The sequence below is a fragment of the Leucoraja erinacea genome, chromosome 3 (genome assembly GCF_028641065.1).
Source record: "Leucoraja erinacea ecotype New England chromosome 3, Leri_hhj_1, whole genome shotgun sequence".
NCBI classification, from domain to species: Eukaryota; Metazoa; Chordata; class Chondrichthyes; order Rajiformes; family Rajidae; genus Leucoraja; species Leucoraja erinaceus.
This window is the reverse complement of record NC_073379.1, coordinates 71,017,579-71,036,418: the sequence shown is the minus strand read 5'-3', so window position 1 is coordinate 71,036,418 and position 18,840 is coordinate 71,017,579. Positions and strand designations below refer to the sequence as shown.

Here is an 18,840-nt window from a genome sequence, read left to right as displayed (position 1 = left end):
ATGTTTAATGACAGAAGACAAAAATAAATGCCTGAGTCAACACTAAGCAAACCACAAACAATCCACCCATAGATAATTGTTCTTCATCTACAGTATCTTGTTAAGATCATTGCAGGTCTCTGACGTTACAATAAGGGAAATGGTTACAATGAAAATTTAGCTATTGTTAGCTTATGATAAAACCCATCTTATTTTGGTACTCTTGTATTTCTCTGTAACAGTATAGCTATTTAGAGCAAAGGTGGAGCTCACATTTGCCAAACCCTCTAATCAAAAATGTTTCTTGGTAACTACTTTAACCAAAATGGGATTCATATATCTTCCCACCAGAAGGATTACAATGGTGGTAGCAAAGTAAACAAATTTGAAGTTATATCATTACTCGAAGATCAGTCGCATTTGCTGCAACAGAATTTGTAAGGGTTCCATTCTGTTTGAAATGTCAAGAGTACATTCTCTTAGTACTTTCTTTTACACCCACATAATTAAGTTATTTTGTTTATGTACATAAAAGTACATAAATGCTTGGCCAAACTATCCATCATACTGTGAGAATAAATATCTTAAACCTTTACAAACAAATTAAACCACAAAGCCAAGATCCGTTTACTGCTATTGTTTGTTAGTTTAGAATGCTAATAAAACGGTAACTGTGGAAAACACCACCTGTTATGGATTAAATTTGTTAATTGGGTAATTTCTTGAAAAAAAAACTGTTGTCCTCACTCATAAAAGTGAAGCTATGCATGAAGCCTGTGTGTTATTGCTATGGCTTTGGAAAATCCTTGTAAACATCTCAGCACATACCTAATCTGATACTAATTTTACTTGAATAAAAGCCAATTAGGAGATTACGACCTCTGGCGCAGCCATACAATTTATCTCATTGTATAGCTAGAATTCGGTGCCTGATCAACCATAATACAGAAGTTCATGGAGTCATGATAAACTCAATCAAAGCTCAATCATTGTGAATTGCAACTGAGAATAGTAAAGTTATGTGAGGTAATGCACAAAAGCTGCGTTAAAGTTAATTGTGCACAATTTATCCCACACAGGGATTTCAGCATTTGATCCTCTTGTAAATTACGATTCTTCACTGTTTTCAGAACTTTGATTTTTGATGAATAGATGCCAAGACAACCCTAGATGAGAAAGGTTAACTTAAGTCGTTGGAAAATTAAGAGAGTCCATAATTGAGGCACCACTGAGAACATGACGAGTGGCTAAAGTCCAAGTAGGGATTAAAAGTACGCTAATGGGCAGATTATGGCAAGCATAGTTCCCAACTATTCACTGTATTTATTGAAATGATGAAAGGAAGCCACAAATCTGGAGACAAAATGTGCAGCAGGGTGTGAGGAATGTGCAATTAAGATTATCATAGACTTGATGGATCAAATGGCCTGCCCCTGTGGTGTAAAAATATTCTATGATGAGTTTGGTGAAGACACAAAGGTCGAAGCACAAAATTGAGAGATAGAAATAATTTACGCGAATGACCATAACTACGTAAACAATTCAATCGGATAGCAAAGTGAACTTTCTCAATGGTGAACAGCTGGATACAGTAAGTCCAATGACACTTAGGATTTATGTACATTGCAATTACAGAGAATAAACTGTAACAGAAAATAAAGGTGTAAACGGGTAGCCCTGAAAAAGACCGGTAGTTTCCACGGGTATTTAAAACAAAGAGCCTACGGAGTGACCATTGGTCCTATGGGAAACTAGTCTGGGGAATCAATTATGCAGAAACGCAGAAGGCAGATGAATGAGGCAGGTGCTTTGTATCATTGCATCACTTGAGGATACAAGCAACATTCCAGAAATAGAAGAGATCAAGAATTGCAAAGGAGGGTTCTCAGGCCAATTCAAATTACCAGGAAAATGGTACAAAGAAACTTGTAGTGGCTGCAAGCTGATAGATCCAAAGGGATCTGGTGGACTTCACAGTAAGATTTTAAAAGTGACATGTGAGATAACAAATATACAAGTTTCTAAAATTTCCTGAATTCTGGTACGGTTACGAGATTTTAAAGCAGCAAATATAACCCCTTTATTCAGAAAACAGACAGATAATAAAAAAACTACAGACCAGCTTAATGTAGCAAAAATGTTAGAAGCTATTATTTAAGATAAAATAGCAGGGCACTTTTGAAATAAAAAAAAAGATAATCAGGCAAAGTTAACTGTTTTGTGAGCGGAAGATAAAGTTTGACCAATTTATTGGTGTTCTTGAAGTAATACATGCAGCAGATACAAATATCTGCACTTTACTCTGCTGCAGAGTTTTGGTCTCCAAATCTGAGGAAAGACATTCTTGCCATAGAGGGAGTACAGAGAAGGTTCACCAGACTGATTCCAGGGATGGCAGGACTTTCATATGAAGAAAGACTGGATAGACTCGGCTTGTACTCGCTAGAATTTAGAAGATTGAGGGGGGATATTATAGAAACGTACAAAATTCTGAAGGGTTGGACAGGCTAGATGCAGGAAGATTATTCCCGATGTTGGAGAAGTCCAGAACAAGGGGTCACAGTTTAAGGATAAGGGGGAAGTCTTTTAGGACCGAGATGCGAAAATCATTTTTAACATAGAGTGGTGAATCTGTGGAATTCTCTGCCACAGAAGGTAGTTGAGGCCAGTTCATTGGCTATATTTAAGAGGGAGTTAGATGTGGCCCTTGTGGCTAAAGGGATCAGGGGGTATGGCGAGAAGGCAGGTACAGGATACCGAGTTGGATGATCAGCCGTGATCATATTGAATGGTGGTGCAGGCTCGAAGGGCCGAAAGGCCTACTCCTGCACCTATTTTCTATGTTTACTCAGATCTTCAGAGCATTTTGTTAAGGTGCCAAGAAATCCAAACTAGGCAACTACAGAACTGATACGTGGAACACTTCTTCAATTATCAACAAATAAGTTAAATTTCAAGTTGAACATTGACAATGAATTAATTTTGCCTCTTCAATACAAAATCGCTTACCTTGCTGATCAGAATCTGCATTAGTTGAAACCAAAGCACTAACTGCTGGAAAAGTAATACTTGACATTGCTGCTACAGCTCCCGCTGCCCACATCATCCTAAAACAGTAAGCAACAATTAGTGAATCACATCAGAATCTTTCTTCATTAAAATTAATGTGGAGGAAGGAACTGCAGATGCTGGTTTAAACTGAAGATAGACACAAAATTCTGAAGTAATTCAGGGGACAGGCAGCATCTCTGGAGAGAAGGAATGGTTGACGTTTTGGGTCGATTCAATTCATTAAATTTAATTTGCGTAATTAGACCCAAGCTGTGGCCATTTTCTATACTACAATCTCTTTTAAATTTCAGAAACAGTATAAATTCAAAAAATGTATGATTTTTTCCTGGATATTATGAAAACAAGTGATTCCTGCTTACAAGTAGGCATTCTTCATGCATATTTAGAATATGCTTCTCAAAAGGAGGATTCTGGGGGTTTAAGTATTCAAAATCCAGTTGTTTCTAGCACTAGTGGATATGCATGACTGCACCTCACTGAAGCATAGCTACTTACCAGGGCTGGGATCCAAATCCATACCAAGTCAGCTGCAACATTTGAAATCCTAGACCAAGTAGCACAGTGTTCTTATTACCAATGGACCTCATTAGGATACTAAGAAATACAGTCTGTAGAAACAGAAATCAGGAAAAATATTAATTAATCCACTTGCCTGTAAACAATATTTGTACCTATTAATATGAAGGATGGGAATGACAATAGGCAAAACAATTACTTGTGGCAAAGCAGCTGGATCAGCAACAAAACAAAAATCTAAAGTTGCCAAGGGCCAACTTGTAACAATAAATTTGCCATTTCAGAGAGGTACAAAGTACATATAGCAATTTTCACTATAAACAGAAAATCAAAAACATGAATTTAAAACCTAGAACTACAGACTACATCAAATCTTTAGCAGGATTTAATTTAATTGAAACAGAATTAGAAACAAAGAAAATACTGGCGTAATAAAAGTGAATACATTGAAATCAGTGTGGGTTCGAATTCCTCCAACCCAAAACATCATTAAACAAAAACTAGATTGATGGAAAACAAAATTAATGACATTTTTACAGTGCTATTTTATAATTAGATCTGCTATTTTAAAATACATCTTATATGCTGTTCCTCCAACAACATAATATCCTCGTAGGAAACGAGCAAAAAGTAGGTTTAATACATTAAATGACAAACTAACTATTTGGAAAAGACACAGTAAAGCTTATATCACATTTATTTTCTCCCCCCCAATTTGTATCCCTTCTTTAATTCCATTTAGTTCAAAAACCTCTAAAGTTCCATGTAGCTAAATAAACAAGATTTCACGTAGCAAGTTTATAAAAGACAGAATATTTAGTTTTAATTTTTACAAGCAATATTTTCATTAAAATGTTTTAAAATACTACAATGTACAAACATTTTGAATACCCACCTGTGCTATTATAGAGAGGATTCCTACCACAGCTATAAAGGCTGCAAGGCTCCCAGCAGAAAAATCGATAACCTGAGGAAATAATCAAAAGATTTAATTGTAAGTAGTAAGTTAAGAAACTGCCCTGTGACCTGCAAAAGAGTAAGAGTTAAGAAAACCAAATTGTGCTGCCTAGCTTGTATTCCCAATCATCTAATTGGTTGGCATTGAGCTCAAATACAATGTTAGCTCAATATAATTCAACTCCTTATATTGTGGTTTCATATATAAATCAAGTACAGATTCGTTGTACATATAACAGAGGTGACTTGCAACACCACCGAAAATAGCAAATGGCTATTTGAGATAAGTATTCTCGAGAAAAGCACATCAGAACTTTTTCCCCCAAGAATAAAGCTTAGCTTAAAAGTTATAAGAGCACCTTTACATAACTACCAGTTGGCCGGGAAAGAAAGATAAGCGTTTTTGAATATCCTTAACTCTCCCAAAACCCAATAACCCTGCTGGCCAAATAAATAGCACCACTGAGGCTGAACATGAGATCAAGAGGTACTACTTGAATGATCTTATACAAACCTGTTTAAGATAAAGGAAAAAGCTAGAGTATTGTCCAGCTTCGGGAAGGTACGAGAGAAACACCGTTATACAGATCAGCAGCACAGTGGGGTCCTTTCCAACCTTTTTCAAGGACTGCAACAGAAAAAAAACCCATTGTAAATGTAGTCAGCCTTATTCTTATTAAGTCACATTCTTATTAAGTGTTGAGATAGATCAGAAACGAACAGCATTTGACCCAGGATCCTAAAGTTGACTAGCATGACAGAACAAATATAAATCTGTACAGAACTGTGTAGGAACATCAGGATGAAAGAAATAATGCCAAAAAAGATGAGACAATATAGATCATTGTTTATATTTGGGGTGACAAGGAGAAAGTGCTGAACAAACCAGTACCAAGGATGCAAGTTGAGATTGGCCTAAATGAAAACTAAGACAGCAGGCAAATAGCTTGGCCATCTCTGACAAACACACCACTAATGGAGAATTGCAAACCCAAGGGAGTAAGTATGGTGCAAGTTTCCCTACAAATCTATTATTGCTGTCAATATAACACCATCATTAAAAAAAAAAAATCAAATATGGGAAGAATTAATAAAACTCTAATGGCACATTATCTGACAAAAATATTCAAAAATTTGATCATTGATGATTTAATTGAAGCCACGGTGAAAACTGGATAGAGCAGTAATAATTTTCAATGCACAGGAGTGCTAATAATCAACTTTTGTTACTGAGCTTCTCCATTATACAATTCATATTTTTTTTACTATTTCTTAAATGCATTACAAATTGAATTAATGTTACAAACACTACAACATTTATCACCTTTGGATGATGGATTAACTACTACCTCATGGTAGCTTGATGCAGAAGTCAGTCAAAATAGAACATTGACTCCTGTAGCTCTTAGTTTGACAAGAATTAAAATGAAAATGGATAAAGCTTTATACACATATAGGTTAGGTCCCATATTTTCCATCTAACAGAATAAGTTGCTATTTGTTCTTACAGCTCCCAGAGCATTCCGATAATCCCATTCTCCCACTTATTCTTCCGTTAATCAGTTCCCTCTCACGTCTGTCAACTTCCCCTGATTCTCCCTACACTCCAGCAGTATACATTAGGGGCAATGTACAGAAGCCAATGGATCGGCCAACCAGCTCATCTCCGGAACTTGAAAGCACGTGACAAATCTACATGGTTACAGAGAAAACCTTCAAATTCTACACAGACAATTAAGAAAACACTCATAAGGTCATAAGGAATAAGAGAATTAGGCCATTTGGCCCATCAAGTCTACTCCGCCCTTCAATCATGGCTGATCTATCTCTCCCTCCTAACCCCATTCTCCTGCCTTCTCCCCATAACCCCTGACACCCGCACTAATCAAACCAGATCGATCTAGTTACTGGAGCTGAGGCAGCGTCTCTGCCCTGCTGCAGCACTGTGCCTACTTGTTGCCTTCCGCAACCAATGTTACACCGTGGTAATTGCAGTTTATATACACATTAATGCTTGCTTACAGAGAAAGGGTCTGCTTGCTCCCAGGTGAATGGTGATCCTCGTGAAGCTGGTCGCACCTTTTCCGGAAGAGATTCAGGCACGGCCACTAAGATAAAACATATGTCCAATGCTGCAATCACAGTGGCCACAAGTACCACAAGATTATCTCCATATTTACTAGAAAGATAAGCACCAATGGCTGGACTAATTACCAAGCTTGCTGCAAAGGTTGCTGATACCTAAAGGAGGGAGGAGTGAGAGAAAGAAAAATAACTTTTGCTTAAAAATACCATTAACAATTGTGTTTTTTTGCAAACAATTCTGGCAAAATCCATGAACTAAGCATGGTAAAAGATACCTTATGATGGAATTAACATGCACCTATATAAAGAGGCCTGTCTGTTTTATAGTGACTGATTTTATTTTCAACGAGCTCCAAAAGACAACAAACCAGACACACAATTGTGTCTACCTTCGATTTAAACCAGCATCTGCAGTTCTTTCTTACACACAATTTAACTTGTTGGTTTGATAAGAACCCATCCCATACTTTGAGCATTGACAAATTTCACTTGCAACATTTGAGCTTCATACTATGTCCTCACAGTTGTCCAGAGAAGGAGCACGAACAACAAAATTAAATGAAATAAAACTTGGGTCATCGTCAATCTCATTACAATAGTCTACATAATGAGGTGCAGAGCTGTCATGAGAGTTCTTTAAAAGAACTGGATCAAAATGATAAACAGCAATCAATCAGGAATCATTCAGAAATTCCCAGTCAGGAATCTAGAAATTGGCATCAGAAGTGAAAAGGATCAGAATTGGCAAGTTCAATTATTGGCTCTGGTAAATAGAACTCAGCTAAACAAAAACATTGCTGCTCACACAAGATCAGCGTCATTTTAAAGCCTCATAGCAAATAGTGCTAAAATATACACAATTCAGAATAGACATCGCCAATTCCCACTAACCGATGATCTTCACCTATCAAGATAAAATCAAGTATAGATCTGTTTCAATTATTTTTTAATGGAAAACATGTTTTAAAAGACACTTGACCAATAGACCATAAAGATTGCCCAATTATCTCTTAACTGAGGAACAGATATATCACTTTAAATATTATATATTAACTGCTGGAAAATTATGCTGGTGACTACTATTACTGAATCATTGATATCATCTCTTTGTGAATGCATAAACACTTCAAACACTTAGGCCTGACGATGATGCATTTGTGACATTAGAAAGCAGCCTGGAGTTAATATTACTAAAAAGGCAAATAATGAAGTGGCAATTATTTCACTTTGAAATATGAAGCATTAAACACAACTTTCTCTTTGTAGCATGGCAGTTTATTTTTTATAATAAAAAGCAAACACAGAAAATATTTAAAAGTTTGTTTTTTTCTCTCCATTCATTTCTCTATTTTGGTATCCACAATTACCCTTGGATCACATGGGTCATAATGGAACAATGAGAAGTTACAAATATATATCCATAGATACGGAAGATAATGGTAGAATCCTGTATGTAATTTGTAATGTCATGTTTTATCTGTATTTGCTTTGACAAAAACTGAACAAACTGCTATTACATTTTAAAGAATGCTTATCAAGCATAACACAAGTTTTACATTCTTCTGTTCACAGATATTTTTCAAAGCAAATTAACCAAACTGAGAAATATTCTTAAAATTCACTGGGATAGGAAATGTGTTTTTGGTCACTGGTTCTTCAATATTCCAAACAACTATGGGAAATAATTTACTTTTCCCCACCCCCAATTATTCCTCCTGAGACTATGATGATTTGAGCAGAAAACACATTTCATCTCACGGATTTAACAAACTACAATTCCACAATGTTTTGTGCTGAACTACGTGTACTGTGCAAGGCCATGTGCTGTTCTGCATTTATTGACAAAATGATCTGTTTATTCTGTGGGTAGATGGCTCTAAAATAATTGTAACCTTGTTGTTTTTTTTCTCTTTAGAACATCACATCCCGCTGCACATCACTGAATTCTGTCTTGTATGCAAGAAATCAACAATTTTCATAATCAGATGTAAACCATCTTGTAGCAAAGGACCAAATCAGATGTGAAAAGAGGAAACCAAACCCAAGGATTAAAATGAACCACTTCAGACTTTTAACATGCATCGTTTAAACCGAAAGGCAAATATTGAAGAGGATGGTGAAACCAAATTCGATCAAGTTTCATGCATTCAAAACTGGAAAGATAATACAATTGATTTGACAGAAATTGACATCATGAATATAATATCCTACAACTTGGAACCACCATAAGAGGTTAAATAAAATCAGTTGAATAGATTCAGGAAATAACAGTTGCATATTTATTGATTGAGTGCAGACATGAATGAGTTAATTGGAGGATTAGAAATCTTGGCCCATAAAAATTCTTAACTTTCTATCATTAAAAAAAAAATCTGATTATTAATGGTAGATTCATACAATTTGCCATGTTAACTTTTGGAAAAGGGAAGTATTTTAGATTACCTTGCGTGGGCCAAAGACCCATCATTTATTTATTTGCCTCTGTACTCCACAATTTGAGATTTGTAATAGAAAAATAATATGTGGTTAAAGTGCATTGTTAGATTTTAATAAAGGCCATTTTTATACATTTTCGTTTCATCACGCAGAAATTACAGCAGTGTTTATACAATGCATTCAGAAAGTATTCAGACCCCTTCACTTTTTCCACATTTTGTTACATTATAGCCTTATTCTAAAATGGATTAAATTTATTTTTATCATCAATCTCCCCAATACCCCAGAATAAAAAAGTGAAAACAGGTGTTCAGAAATTTTTGCAAAGTAATTAAAAAGAAATAACTGGAATATCAGATTTACGTAAGTATTCAGATCCTTTACTCAGTACTTTCTTGAGGTACCGTTGGCAGCGATTACAGCCTCAAGTCTTCTTGGGTAAGACGCTACAAGCTTGGCACACCTGTATTCGGGTAATGTCTCCCATTCTTCTCTGCAGATCCTCTCAAGCTCTCTCAGGTTGGATGGGGAGCGTCGACGCACAACTATTTTCAGGTCCCTCCAGAGATGTTCGATCAGGTTCAAGTCCGGCCTCTGGCTGGGCCACTCAAGGACATTCACAGACGTGTCACGAAGCCACTCCTGCGTTGTCTTGCCTGTCCCTTTGAGTTACTCCAGTTTTTTGTGTCTATCTTCAATGTCCAAGAAATTGCTTACAGGCACACTTTTTTCTTTCCTGTTCTCCTCCCTTCCCTTCTCCCAGGCATTGACTGTTGTATGTCTGCTAAATATGCAGCTCCACAAACATTGTTGTAAATCAGCTCTGGAGTATTAAATCTGCAGGGGTCAGCTTTAACACAGGTTATTTCATGGTAATGACTAAAGTCGCATCTAAAGTAATCCTAATTAGACCTTAAAGTATGTGCTACCCACCCACCAGAATAACCCACAGAATCAAGTTTACAGCATGTGATGGCAATTCAATCCATGCCTGCACAATATGGAATTATTCAAGTTACACTACAGGGGGAATAAAATCAGGGATAGGCCATTCAGCTTTTCATGCCTGCTCCACCATCAAGACCACAATGATATTTCACCTCAGTACCAGTTTCCTGCACCAAAACATATTGCTCAATATCTAAAAATCAATAGGTCTTGATTACGTTCAGCAAATTAAATATTACAGCCCTCTTTGTGTTCAATTCCAAATAACCACTATCCTCTGGGTGAAGAAACGTTTTTTTTTTAAACAGCTGATTCCACATTTTGTATCTATGATCGCTGTTCTAGACATCCAAGGTGTGGGAAACTTCCAATTCCAAATCTATCAAATGCATGATGTTTTTTTACATTTCAAAATAAAATCACCCTATTCTTCTAAACTCGAGAGCAGAATGTTTCTGTTTACTCCTTCTGCCCGTGACAAGCCCAGCATCTCCGAGACCAATCTGCTGAAACAATGGTGTCTTTCTTCATTGTGTTACTTCCACTTCTGTCTTGATCTGCAGCTTTGGAGTTGGTAGTCTCCATCTACGCAGCTTTAAACTTAGCAGGGAGCTCTGCCTCTTCCATCTTCAAAGGCAGCAAGAAAAGGCAGCTAGTTCTAGATCTGTAATACCCTTCGATCAATCATTTTCTCAACTCCCCTTTAATATCACCATTAATTAACAAGTGTTTCCTCGTTTTAATTTCACCACATGGGAGACCCATGTCTTTCTTTTTCACATGCTAGGCCTTGCATGACTTTTTGGACTTCCCTTCATGTTCCAATATTTTAAAGAAAACAATTTTGGCTTAGTCAGCCTCCTCCTCTCCAGCGCTAGCAGCAATGTTTCCTGTTCCCCTCTGGCTTCATGATACCATTTACACAATGCAGTGAGTAGACAATGCTCAGTGGCCCAGCTGTCCAGGTACTTTCAGACATCTCAATTCCTTGCTGGAATTAACACCATTTATTGCCTTTCTTTTTTCTTGGTTACAAATCCATGACCTCACACTTTTCTGGATTCAATTCCATTTACGTGCACACAATCACTTATTCATATCTTCCTGCAACCTAGAAATGTTTTTCTGTCAACACAACTAAATCCTCTGTTACCTTGTATTACCCACTGATAATTCTGTTTAATTACAAAATAAATTATGTTAATCAACTTGATGGTAATTTATGGTCATCTCCTGAATTGTCTTGCTAGGTATACGTTAATTGTCTTGCTAGTGCGTATTCAGACTCCTTCACTTTTTTCACATTTTGTTACGTTACAGCCTTATTTTAAAATTGATTAAATTCATTTTTTTTTATCATCAATCTACACACAATACATCAGAATGAAGAAGCAAAACCAGGTGTTTAGACATTTTTGCAAAGTAATTAAAAAGAAAGAACTGAAATATCACATTTACATAAATATTCAGACTGCTATGCCACTTAAAATTGAGCTTAGGTGCATCCTGTTTCCATTGATTATCCTTGAGATGTTTCTACAACTTGATTGGAGTCCATCAGTGGTAAATTAAATTGATTGGACATGATTTGGAAAGACACGCACCTGTCTATATAAAGTCCCACAGTTGACAGTGCATGTCAGAGCAAAAACCAAGCCATGAAGACGAAGCAGTTGTCCGTAGACCTCCGAGACAGGATTGTGTCGAGACACAGATCTGGGGAAGGGTATAAAACAATTTCTGCAGCATTGCAGGTCCCAAAGAGCACAGTGGCCTCCGTCATTCTTAAATGGATGAACTTTGGAACCACCAGGACTCTTCAGAGAGCTGGCCACCCGGCCAAACTGAGCAATCGGGGGAGAAGGGCCTTTGTCAGGGAGGTGACCAAGAACCCGATGGTCACTCTGACAAAGCTTGAGTTCCTTTGTGGAGGTGGGAGAAACTTCCAGAAGGCCAACTATATCTGCAACACTCCACCAATCAGGCCTTTATGGTAGAGTGGCCCGATGGAAGCCATTCCTCAGTAAAAGGCACATGACAGCCCGCTTGGAGTTTGCCAAAAGGTACTTAAAGGACTCTCAGACCATGAGAAACAAGATTCTGATGAAACCAAGGTTGAACTCTTTGGCTTGAAGCCAAGCATCACGTCTGGAGGAAACCAGGCACCGCTCATCACCTGGTCAATACCATACCTACGGTGAAGCATGGAGGTGGCAGCATCATGCTGTGGGGATGTTTTTCAGCGGCAGGAACTGGGGGACTAGTCAGGATTGAGGGAAAGATGCAAGAAGCAAAGTACGGAGAGATCCTTGATGAAAACCTGCTCCAGAACGTTCTGGACCTCAGAGTGGGACAGAGGTTCATCTTCCAACAGGACAACGACGCTAAGCACACAGCCACGACAATGCAGGAGTGGCTTCCTGACAAGTCTGTAAATGTCCTTGAGTGGCCGGACTTGAACCCGATCGAACTTCTCTGGAGGGACCTGAAAATAGCTGTGCATCGACGCTCCCCATCCAACCTGACAGAGCTTGAGAGGATTTGCAGAGAAGAATGGTAGAAATTACCCAAATACAGGTGTGCCAAGCTTGTAGCGTCATATCCAAGAAGACTTGAGGCTGTAATCGCTGCCAAAGGTGCCTCAACAAAGTACTGAGTAAAGGGTCTGAATACTTATGTAAATGTGATATTTCAGTTATTTCTTTTTAATTGCATTGCAAAAATTTCTAAAGACTCGTTTTCACATTTTTATTCTGGTGAAATGTGTGTAGATTGATGATTTAAAAAAAAAAAAAAAAGAATTTAATCCATTTTAGAATAAGGCTGCAACGTAACAAAATGTGGAAAAAGTGAAGGATCTCGACCCAAAACTTCACCTATTCCTTTTCTCCAGAGATGCTGCCTGTCCCGCTGAGTTACTCCAGTTTTTTGTCTATATCTTCAGTTTAAACCAGCATCTGCAGTTCCTTCCTATGCAAAATATTACTTCCTGGTTATGTGGCAAGATAACTGTGCAAGGTTGAGATGCAAAGACCATGAAGATATGAAAAAAGAATTGTACTAATAACTAGAATTATTCACAATTTATATGCCTCTTTTCAAGAGGGCTGCAGGGAAAAGTAGGCCAATTGGCTTAACATTCTGAGGGACAGGTTATACAGGCATTTGGATGGGCAAGGGCTGATTTGGGATAGTCAGCTTGGTTTTGTACGTGGGAGGTCATGCATCACAAATCTGGTTTATATTTTTGAAGACGTGGCCAAAAAGGACGATGAGGACAGAGCTGTAGATGATGTGTACATGGATTTCATGCGAGGCATTCGACAAGGTTCCGCATGGTAGGCTGCTCTGGAAGGTTAGATCGCATGGGATCCAAGGACAGATATCTGAATGGAGAGCAAATTGACACCATGAAAGGAAGCAGAGGGTGATGGTGGAAGGTTGCTTCTCGGACTGGAGGCCTGTGACTTGTGGTGTGCCTCGGGGTTCGGTGCTGGGCCTGTTAATGTTTGACATCAATGATTTGGATGAGAAACAGGGCTGCAGAGTCTATACCCAAAACACCTAACTCAGACTCCTGGATTTCTTGTGTATCCAACTCCAATCCCTAGGTATAATATTTCTAAATCTGCTATGATGACATTTCGCAAGATGGCATTTCATAAGAACTACATGAATCGTCAGGCTGCCTTTTAAACCTATGTCCTTAAAGTTTTGACTGCATTTAGAATATTATGTTCAGTTCTGGGAACCATGTTATAGGAAAGATATTGTCATGCTTGAAAGGGTTTAGAAAAGATTTACAAGGAAGTTGCCAGGTCTAGAGGGTGCGAGCTATATGGAGAGGTTGAGTAGGCTGGGTCTTTATTCCATGGAGCGCAGGAGGACGAGGGGGGGTCTTATAGGGGTGTACAAAATCATGAGAGGAATGGATCGGGTAGATGCAGAGTCTCTTGCCCAGAGTAGGGGAATCGAGGAAATAGGTTCACAGTGAAAGGGAAAAGATTGAATAGGAATCTGAGGGGTAACTTTTTCACATAAAGGGTGGTGGGTGTATGCAACAATCTGCCAGAGGAGGTAGTTGAGGCTGGGACTATCCCATCGGTTAAGAAACAATTAGACGGGTACATGGATCGGACAGGTTTGGAGGGATCTGGCCCAAGCGCAGGCAAGTGGGACATTGTTGGCTGGTGGGGGCATTGGGCTGAGGGGCCCGTTTCCACACTGTATCACTCTGTGTATCCCATGATCATTATTCACTCGTCAAAGTTACTTTATTTCGCAGGCTTAAAATTTACATGAAACAAGCAGAATAAGTAAAATCTTGTGATTGACGGATTCTTAAGAATCAGAACCACTTATACGAAAGGAATACAGGTCATTTTATCTCTTGTGTCCTCCTCACTACCCAGTTTCTTCCTGTATTCAATTTTGTTTTTGTTTTTTTTCCCCTCCAAATAAAAAAAAGTGTTCGACTACTGACTGTTCCATGTTCCAACAACCTCCTCAAACAAATAAATGTATTCCGGATTCTCTCCCTATGGTCAGCTTGATATTTGAATTGGAAACCTTGTGCTAATTTCTCTCTAATGTCTTCCATGCTCCTTACTCTCGTGGCATGAAAAATCATGAATTTCAAAGCTTCCAATGTACCCATAGCATTATCCTCTCTTTAAAAATGATAGTGTCATGCTAAATCTTCTCATCCCTTCTATTATCCTAAAGAAACTGAGGTTTAAATTTTCTAGGTCCATAAAATAGGGCAGTCAATTGACCATAATGTCCAAAATAAATGTGATTAGTAATCAACGTGTTAATTTGTTGCCTCAACAAAACAAGTGTACTTTGTAAAATGCCAAAAGATAAAGGCTGTGTATCAATGCCATTGGATAAATCCAGGACAACAGGTTCCCTTGGGGAGAGACATGTTTATTTTGTATATTTGATATAAACCAGCACCTGCAGTTCCTTTTATTACATGTTCCCTTAACTGTCACTTTTCCCCTAAACCTACCCTGTGCACCAATCCCCACAATCAAATAACCATCAATCTTCACAACCACAATATTGTGTGGCTACTAAAGCCTGCTGGCTAGAATGTTATCATGGACACAAGACCCGAGCATCATCTTCCCTCCACTCACTCTTCCTGCCCACTCCCTTCTCAGAACTTTTATAATCAGAGCTTTTATAATGTAATTATTTCATTTATGTATGTAATGCAATATGATTATGTGTTGTATAATTTTAAACCTTTATTCCTGTACCCTTAAACTTTTTATTTATAACACAAAATGCTGCGTGCCTATAATGGCTTTATTTTTCTACGTGTAACATTCAATTGCAAAAAAATATTTTCATCTTTCTTTGGCATAATTACTTCCAGTAGAACAATTATTTTCATTTCACTACACAGCCTAAGTGGAAATGGAAGGTACACAAAAAAGCTGGAGAAACTCAGCGGGTGCTGCAGCATCTATGGAGTGAAGGAAATAGGCAACGTTTCGGGCCGAAACCCTTCTTCAGACTGATAGGGGGTGGTGGGGAGAAGGAAGGAAATGTGGAAATGGGTTGTCTTTTGCAATATGAGCATTATATTAAGAACGCATGCAGTTTAAACAATTGCAGCTAACTAGCACAGCCAATTTATTTTTTGCCAAAACAGTGAATTGCTCTTTGGTCATGATCCTGTTACATATCAACGTCAGGATGTTAGTTTATGAAATCCCTGGTTTTGTTGATACTACAGATAGCTCATTCAATGGTTATAAGTTCCCTTCGTTCTAAACCTGATTCCTTGGATAATATGATTTGTAATTCCAAGTACCCTATTTTAGCCTGTGGAAATTTGCCCTTTGATTTGGTACAAGACTGTTTCTGTAGAAATGTATTCCCTATTGGACAAAACCTCAGCTGAGGACAATATTGTAAGGAATAGAGGAGATTCAACAGTAACAACAGCCCATTAAAGCAACAATGAGATGTATATATATTTTTTAAATCATTTCAAAGCTTCAAGGACAAATATATTTCAAGTGGCCATGTAGTAATCAGAAAAACGTGTTACATTGTTGGTGGTACAATGAAGTAGCAAAAGAGTTTTTAATAATGCAATACACGTTCTTGCTTCAAATGAGTTCATCAGAGCTGCTATTTTCTGTCCCAACTATCAAAGAATTTGCCAAAAGATATATTGGGTCCTCTAAAAATAAAGCAAATTTACAATAGAAGGAAAAAACAAATAGTGCAAGTTTCATAAACATCTTGTATCATCTGCAAAAATCTAAGTAGTAAAGAACCAAATTAAAAGAGGCACAAATTCAAATATTTACCTATTTCATTCCAAAATTAAAAAGACATTATCTGAATAGTCAAGAAAAGAAAAAGAAAAAGTGCTGGAGTAGCTCAGCATGTCAGGCAGCAACTCTGGAGAACATGGATAAGGTAAAGACCTTTATTCAGGCTGATTGTGGTGAGTGGAAAGAGAGAAGGCTGGAAGAGAGGATGGGCAAGACAAAGCCTGGCAAATGATAGATGCATAGAGCTGAGGGGGGGCTTTGATAGGTAGATGATTGGACAAAGGCCAGAGATGGAGAGACAAAAGTGTGAGAGACAATGATAAAAGTGCAAATTGTGAAGCCAGAGGAAGAAATAGAGTTGGAAGTAGAGGGGAGAAAATGGATGCTAGTCTTGGTGGGGCACAGGGAAGAAGGGGAGGGGGTAAAGGGGGGGGGGGGGTTATTCTCCAGAGATGCTGCCTGACTCACTGATTTTCTCCAGCACCATGTCTTTTTTGTTTTGTAAACCAGCATCTGCAGTTCCTTGTATCTTATTACCTGCATGATGTTAAATTAAGAGAAGGTGCAGTGAGAGCTGGCTGTCGTCAACACCAATTGCTAAAAGCAAGTACTCAGCTGCACCAGTTTGTTCTTTTAGTGGGTGTTGGTTTTCACCACACGGTCCTGATGTTCTGATGCAGTTGTGCAGGACCATAGTGAGACCCCATCTGGAGTTTTGGTCTTATACAAGCATGATCTTGTCATGGAGACAGTGAAATAAAAGATTTACTGGATTGATTCATGGAATGATAAGGCTGGCATACGAGACGAGATTGGGTAGATTAGGCCTAAATTCATTGGGATAGAGGAATGAGGAGTTGTCAATGAAAGATATAATATTTTAACAGGGATGTAGAAATGCAGGGAGGGTATTCCAAATGGAATATGCTCAACATGTGGAATTCTCCACAAGACAATGAAGTCTAATGGTATTCAAGCAGAAAGAAGCAGAAATATGGGGAGCTGGCAGGAATAGGGCACTGAAGTGAATGATCATTGACTACTAAATTGAATGATGAAACAAATATGAAGGGATGACTAGGATGAAGAGATCAAAGGTCGTAAAATTCTGATACTAGTTAGATGAAAGTAAGTAGTGAAGAGAGATACATAGGTTGGGTGAATGGCCAAAGAGGATGCCTATTCAAGGCAGAGATGCAGCAAAACATTTTCACACAAATCTTTGGATCACTTCCTCAATAGATGGTGAAAGCCGGCTTTGAATATTTTTAAAGCAGTTAAATAAATTTATAATTTGCGGGGAGATAGAAGGTTACTGGGGACTGATAGTAAAGTGAAATTGAGGTGACAATCAGATCAGCCATTTTTTATAGAATGGCACAACTAGTTCAAGAGATCAAGTAGCCTACACCTGCTTCCATTTCATTTGTGTTAAAAAGAACTTGCATTTCTGATTTTGTTAAGTTTCACCACCTAACAATGCATTACGGCCTCGTATACTTTTGCAGCACTGCCACAGTTGTGCAAAACCCAATAGGGTATCTAAAAATGCAGGATATAGTAGCCAGGGATTCTAGTACAATACTGGGAAGATATGATGTGACACAAGCAACAACCCACCTGCTTTCTCCCAAATAATGAATGGGATATTTCAAATCTACTTGAGGCCCTCTCAAATAGATGCAAGAGATCTTACAACTACTGTCGCACTTCCTTGCTGCTGCCTAAATCAGCCTACATTATGATCCACAATCATACAGCGATGGAGTTATGCAGGACAAACATGTTCTTTGGCCTACCATGTCCATGCTGCTGGTCCATGGCCTTCTAGGGACTGGCAATTCAAATGTTTATCCAAATACTTAGGCATTGTGAGAGTCTCTGCCTCAATCAGGCAGTGCATTGTAGATTTTACCCATCCTCTGGCAAAATGTTTAATTCCTCAGATTCCTTCTTTCACCTGACTCTGAACGTATGCTCTGGTGAAAGGTTTCCTACTATCAATCAACCTCAAATTTGTACCCACAAGATCCCCCTCAGCTTCCACTGCATCAAAAAGATCGCAGCCTTTTCAAATTCTCTCTTGGTAACCCAAGCATCCATCTCAAGCAACATCCTGATGAACTTCCTCTGTATCCTCTCCAGTCCAATCACGTCCTTCCAATGGTATTGCAACCTGAACTGCACACGGACCTCCAGTTGTGGCCCAATCAAAGTTGTAACCGTAACTTGTCAACTCTTACATGCCATGCTAAGCCAATGAAGGAAAATAACCCATTTGGCTGCTTCACCACCTTGGCTACTTTTGCTATCACTCTCAAAGACCTGCAGACCAAGGCCTTGTATTCCTATGTACTCCAAGGCTCTACCATCCCTTATGCATATCCCATCTGTCATCAGCCTGCCTATTTTACCAAATTACCGAAGTCATCCTGCAGCCCAAGACTATCTACCTCACCTTCCAAATTTTGTGTTAGCCACAAACTTTGGATCCTGACCCGAGAAAAATTATCACTGAACCACAAATATGACCTCAATAGGAGGTAGG

At 38.4% G+C, this 18,840-nt stretch overlaps 1 protein-coding gene and 1 long non-coding RNA gene across 2 annotated transcripts in view; one reads left to right on the top strand and one right to left on the bottom strand.

The window, feature by feature from the left end:
• The window catches only part of LOC129695704 (uncharacterized), a 41,446-nt gene extending 32,205 nt beyond the window's left edge, over positions 1-9,241 (top strand). The window contains exon 3 of the long non-coding RNA XR_008723213.1: positions 8,525-9,241. This is a non-coding gene — a long non-coding RNA (uncharacterized LOC129695704). The remainder of the gene's footprint in view (positions 1-8,524) is intronic.
• The window catches only part of LOC129695702 (hippocampus abundant transcript 1 protein-like), a 59,836-nt gene that overhangs the window by 13,935 nt on the left and 27,061 nt on the right, over positions 1-18,840 (bottom strand). Inside the window, 5 exon segments of the mRNA XM_055632896.1 lie at positions 2,989-3,086; positions 3,547-3,659; positions 4,463-4,534; positions 5,039-5,152; positions 6,547-6,765. Of these exon segments, the coding sequence (XP_055488871.1) occupies positions 2,989-3,086; positions 3,547-3,659; positions 4,463-4,534; positions 5,039-5,152; positions 6,547-6,765 (616 nt within the window).